This window comes from Rhododendron vialii, chromosome 5a (genome assembly GCF_030253575.1).
Source record: "Rhododendron vialii isolate Sample 1 chromosome 5a, ASM3025357v1".
Classification (NCBI taxonomy): Eukaryota; Viridiplantae; Streptophyta; class Magnoliopsida; order Ericales; family Ericaceae; genus Rhododendron; species Rhododendron vialii.
This window is the reverse complement of record NC_080561.1, coordinates 30,905,820-30,911,819: the sequence shown is the minus strand read 5'-3', so window position 1 is coordinate 30,911,819 and position 6,000 is coordinate 30,905,820. Positions and strand designations below refer to the sequence as shown.

General features: G+C 37.0%; 1 protein-coding gene across 3 annotated transcripts; it reads left to right on the top strand.

The window, feature by feature from the left end:
• Positions 1 to 1,595: 1,595 nt before the first annotated feature.
• On the top strand, positions 1,596 to 5,013 carry LOC131325241 (L10-interacting MYB domain-containing protein-like). Of its 3 annotated transcripts, XM_058357387.1 has the most exons (4): positions 2,523 to 2,669; positions 2,767 to 2,992; positions 3,080 to 4,146; positions 4,572 to 5,012. In XM_058357387.1, the coding sequence occupies exons 3-4, from the start codon at positions 3,808 to 3,810 to the stop codon at positions 4,968 to 4,970; spliced, it is 738 nt and encodes a 245-aa protein (XP_058213370.1). In that variant the 5' UTR covers positions 2,523 to 2,669; positions 2,767 to 2,992; positions 3,080 to 3,807; the 3' UTR covers positions 4,971 to 5,012. The 3 variants fall into 3 exon arrangements, with proteins under 3 accessions (XP_058213372.1, XP_058213370.1, XP_058213371.1); XM_058357389.1 differs by lacking the exons at positions 2,523 to 2,669; positions 2,767 to 2,992 and adding an exon at positions 1,596 to 1,863 and having other exon boundaries at positions 3,799 to 4,146; positions 4,572 to 5,013; XM_058357388.1 differs by having other exon boundaries at positions 2,523 to 2,992.
• Positions 5,014 to 6,000: the final 987 nt, after the last annotated feature.

The window sequence follows — 6,000 nt, the reverse complement described above, 5'->3', positions numbered from 1 at the left end:
ACACACTGAATTATCTACTATGTAGAATAACAGACACACAAGCATAACATCCAATAATATTATGCTAACATTGCCCATAAAAGATCGATTCTCATCAAAATGGATAAAATCGATTAATATAAAATAAATCAAAATATTGATCCATTACATAAAAGTATGACTTTTAGTATAAATTTCTAAAAATAATATTGAGAGAAAATTCAGAGAAGCAGTATCATACAAATTTGGAAACAAAGACAACTCATCAAGCTTGTGTGATACAGGTTTCGCATCTAAAAGTACCCCAATGATATTCGTACTCACATCATGGAAAACGCAATGCTCTCAAACTAGTAAGCTTGTGCAACCAACCTGCCTTGAAAAGGTTACCATGCAGCCCGTAAAAGTTCTAGAGATTTGGTAAAGAAATTTCAACTTGATGGAACACATCCAAGTTGACCCGACTAGATGGTATTGGATAGCAAAAGATGGGTAAGAGAATGTGTCTTAGTTGCTTCATACTCTAAATAACATTTGGAAGGTAGACCACTTCAGATTCTCAAAGATCCAAGGTTAGCAAACTTTTAAATTGCTTATGGCATAAGGAAGTTCTACAGTCATTCTTGCTATCAAGTGATTAAGGTAGTCGTCTCCCACTTCTTTAACTTTTCTCACTCTACTACGCCTTATAAACCCCTCAGCTACCCATAAATTAATCAACTCGAATGCCTCAATTTCACGATCCTCCAGGAAAAGTCCGAAGGATAGAAAGCATGGTTTGAGATTTAGAGGCGAATCTTTGTAACTTAAGTCAAAGATTTCGGCACATTGTTGATAATAGTGCGATGACGGGACGTGGCAGTACGATGTCGACATGAGTGGTCCTAAACCGTTTGTTCGCCCGGTGAGGCATCCTCTGCAAAATGTTTTTTGGGATGATATGATATGGACTCCTGCAAGAACGTTGAAATAGGATTGTCACAAACACTCAGAGTCGATGTGGTTGTCAACTCAACAAGACTACGAAACCCAAACTCTTGTAATGTTGTTTGGGATCACCGTTGTATCGATTGTCCTGATGGAGCTGTTTGAGATTGCCAATGACTCCATTGAAGAGCTACAAAAATGCATCTGTGATCCCGATAATCACTCCATTTGACCAATACCAAACATCCTTATCATTTCTTGTGTGGGTTGGCTAGCTACTGAATGAATGATGCCATTGTTGGTAGTGGCCAATGTGATTTAGGTCCTGTTTGGAACCGATGGAAAGTGGAAGAAAAGAACGGAAAATAAAAAAATTTCCTTAGGAGTTGTTTGGTTCCTATCTAAGGAAAAGGAAAAGTAAATAGAAAGGAAAAGAAAGGAAAACTGTTGAGTATACGCCAAGGAAAATGGAGCGCCAGAATTTAAACTTTTGAAGAACCAAAATTTGAACTCTCCCGCTAAATTAGAATTCAGAAATCTCCAGACATTATATATGTGTGAATCACACAGGCATTCTCAACTCTAGCCTCTCACCTCCATAAAAGGCTCTCTCTCTCTCTCTCTCTCTCTCTCTCTCTCTCTCTCTCTCTCTCTCTCTCTCTCTCTCTCTCTCTCTCTGTGTGTTTACAAGACAGTCTCTCTTTTCCCATTGGTTCATTGTCTGTATGCATCCACTCGATACCTAATTGAATTCAAAATACTCAATTCCTCTGAGCATTTTTTTTACTATCAGGTGTTTGTTTAAATGTCTCAACCAATTCTCCTAACATAAATGTTACCATTCTTCATGATCCCTTCCCTCTAGGTTGTATGTATTGTGAAAAAATCTACAAGGAAGTTGGGTTGCCCTGCATAGCTTTTGGATTTGACCACCTTTTATTAGCCTAAAGCTTTAAGGTTTGCTCATGGTTTTTTTCTCTGTGTACTTCTGTAGTTTCTTTTCTTAACTTCAATAACTACAATATGAGGTTCACATTTTTGTCTACTGATATGTAACAATTGTCTACTGGAATCTGTCTTCATTTTTTTGCACTGCATAATTAAGTTGTACCTTTGTTTATCAATACTCAAGTTAGAGCACTGATAAGGTGACAATTTATGTCATGTCCTAATGAATCATGTGATAGATGATGACCAAAGATCGACAAAGTTTGGGAAAAGAAGCGGCAGATGTGGGAACGGAAACAAAGAATGGCTATTGCTACTACACTTAGCTATGCAACAAGTATAGCATCCATTATGTCAGCATTTCCTTATTTCAATTATGTTGATAGATCAATATATCTAACAAAAAGGGAAAGGGGAAAGGTATGTCAAGAGTTGATGAATTGACTTAGTCAGGGTGACAAGTGTCGTGACATTACACAAATGGGCCTACATGCGTTTGAAATGCTGGTTCATATACTTCAAGAAAGTTTCCGTCTTAATGACACATGGTATACCTCTGTTGAAGAACAACTAGTGATGTTTCTGTTTTTATATGTTGGCACATAATATACGAAACAAAATAATAGGATTTTTCTTCCGTCACTCTTTTTTTTTTGACATGGTTCTTCCGTCACTCTGGTGAAACCGTTAGTCGTCAATTTCACAATGTTCTGAGAGCAATCATATCATTAGAAGATATACTCCTAATTCAGCATAGTGGTCTAGAAGTCCCTCCTTAGATATTGGACAACAACAGATTCTACCCCTATTTCAAGGTAAGCATTAGTTTCCAATTTTTCTCTTTGAAGTTCTTTTTGATTTAGAATAGAGAAACTTTTTATAGTAGTCGTATACTTCTCTTCCACATCTCAGGATTGCATAGGTGCTATTGATTGCACTCATGTTCGTGTAAAAGTGTCGCACAAGGATGTTCCGTGATTTCGAGGAAGGAAAGATTATCCTTCACAAAACGTACCAGCAGCTTCCACATTCGACTACAAATTTACCTATGTTTTGTCAGGATGGGAGGGGTTTGCATCTGATTCTAGGATAATTAACAATGCTTTGACTAGGGAAGACAAACTAAGTGTTCCGCTTAGTAATTCCCCTTAATAGTAATTTGTTACTTCAAAGTAGTAGGGGCAATCATCTTGATAATATATGACTAACTTGTTACTACATATAGGAAAATACTATCTGGTAGATGCGGGATTCATGCTACACGTAGGCTTTCTTGCACCTTATCAAGGAGTGCGATATCATTTAAAAGAATACTCCACACATGCACCCGAAAATGCTCAAGAGATTTTTAACCTCCGGCATGCCTCCTTACGAAATACAGTTGAGAGGGCATTTGGTATCCTAAAAAGGCGATTTCCCATCGTAGCAAGTGGAGTTGAGGCTCACTACTCTTTTCGAACTCAAACTGATATTGTGTTAGCTTGTTTCATTCTGCATAATTGTCTGACGGTTGTTGATCCAGATGATAAAATTCTAGCTGAGGTTGATGAAGAACTTGCAAATGCTGAACCGGAAGAGACTTCCAGTGACCATTTCATTACTAATGAGTGTGAAGAATGGGTCAATTTAAGGGCTAACATTGCTGCACAAATGTGGAATGATTATGTTTTGAATGAAGTGTGACTTTGTATTCGTTAGCCAGTTAAGAGTACTATGTCTATGTCTATATTGAAATAGAAACTCAAGTGAATGTACTGCTACTTACATTTCCTTTTGCAACTAATGCTGCATGTTCAACCTTGTGTAGAGTAATTGATGTGGATAGTGTTTTGTTTATGTATTTGGTTGGTTTTTCAATTTTTATCTTTGATATCAAAAATCTGTAATACAAGTCAACTCATGTAAGTCAGGATATTCAAGCTGGATGGTTCAATATTTGTTCAGGTTTCAGCAATGGAAGTTCTTTCCAACAAAAAGGGTGGTCTAAAGAAAAATTTGCTTTGGACACAAGAAATGGACGACTATCTTGTTGATGTTTTGTATGAACAAGACTTGTATGGTAACAAAATTGATAGAAGCTTCACAGCAACAACATATGCAAATGCTTCTAAGGCTATGTCCCAGAAATTTGGTGAGAACATATCGAAGGAACACATCAAAAACCGCCTCAAAACCATCAGACAAAACTTTAACTTGGCTTACGACCTTGTCAAGAACACTAGTGGGCTGGGGTGGAACGAAGAGACGATAATGCTTGAAGCTGATCCAGACGTTTGGAAAGAACTACTAGCTGTAAGTTTTGTTATAAGATTTTTCTTTTTGATTAGATTAGAGGTACACTTCTTCTACTTCTAGTCTTAACCAAACAAGGAAGTCTATAAATGTGGAATTCATGTGATAGTGATTTAGCAGTACTGGTTTGACTGTCACTGAAATCTTGATTCTATAGGTTGCATATGGATGTTGACGTTGAGTTTGGGAGGTTCTTCTTGATGATTTAGCAGAATTGTGATTATTTGTGAATATGTTCCCAATTCAATACTTGTGTAAAAAAACATGAACCATTATTCAATATTCGTACCATGGCCTTAAAAGAAAATTTTGGGCATTTGCTTTCTGCTCACTTCACTGTAGCAGCTGAAAACTAGTGTCATTATTTTATACTTGTATGCTGGTTTTTGAAACTTAAAATTGTGAATTTTAATTTTTCATGTTAGTCAAACCCCGATGCAAAGAAGTTTCATATGCGGCCTCTTCCCAAGTTTGATCAACTAGTGTCAATCTTTGGGAATGATCGAGCTACAGGTGCTTGTGCTGAAACTGCCAAAGAAAAGAAGCGTCGATGGGATAAAGAGCGGAGTGAAAGAAGCATGGACTATATTGATGAATTCTTGACTCAAAATGAAGTGCAGTTTGAAAACTTGGATGATAGCTTACGATCAACTTCAAAAAATTTCACCTCGATTCAACACCATCCTCCAAAGGCACTAAAAGAAAAGAAGCAATGGTTGATTTACTGCTTGAGCAATTTCAAGTGTTCAACAACGGAATCAATGAAGTTGCTGCTGCACTTAGAGAAGGAAATCTGGTTCTCCATGAAGGAAACTCGGCACTAAGGGCCAACCACGTGTTTACTCTGAGGAAGAAGTATTCCAGGAGTTGAAGAAGACCTTTAGTTTCTTGCTTACAACTTCATTACGTCAAATCCACGACTGGTGAGAGCTTTCTTTGGTTGTCCAACTCACCGACGCAAGGCATGGCTGGTTGAAAAGATATGTGCTTCTAGTAACACATGTTGAGGTGGAGTATGGAATTTTTGGATGAAACTGTTCAAAGGTACGTGCATTTTGCTGACAACTTTAGTGGTGGAGAAGGCCAGAGTTGGAAATCATAACTTTGTGGGAAGCACTTATGTTTTGAAGAGACTTTTTGGTGGAACTATATATATGTATGGTGTGATACTGACTGTGTTTTTGCGAAGTCTCAGAACCCAATGCAATCGTTGTAACATTATGAAACTTGTAAATATTTTACTAGTATGTCGTTTAGTTGAATAGTTGTGCTTCCTGGAAATATATCTGTTGGAATGTCAATGGAATATAACTTCTCTCTGGAAAGCTTTGATCTCTCATGCGTGTGTGATTTCTTATTTCTACAATTTCTATTTCAAATGCTTTGAGTTTTGGCTTTTGATCTTCCAGGTGTGTTCCATTTGTGTGTTTGGATGATGAAAGCAAGCTAACTTTTGAATTTGTAATGAAAAGGTAGTTAAAAAAATTTCCTTTTCTTTCCATTTTCCTCAGTTTCTTTTCATTTTCTTTCTACAATCAAACAAGAGAAAAGAATTCACTTTCTTCCCATTTTTCCTCTCTTTTATTTTGCCTTTCCTTTCCGTTCCACAAGTTCCAAACAGAGCCGGTTTTGTTCATGGAGAAAACATTGGTGAGAGATACAAAGATTTCAAAGAGAGAGAGACGAGACTGGTTTTATAAGGGTTTGCATGATTGCAAAGAAACGGATATTGGAGAGGGAAGGAAATTCGCCAGCTCATGGAAATCACATGTATATTTTTTACAATTGTCTTTACTTAATAAATAAAGAAAAATTGTTGCTTAAATATTTTCTGAATGTTTGGACTCCATGTGA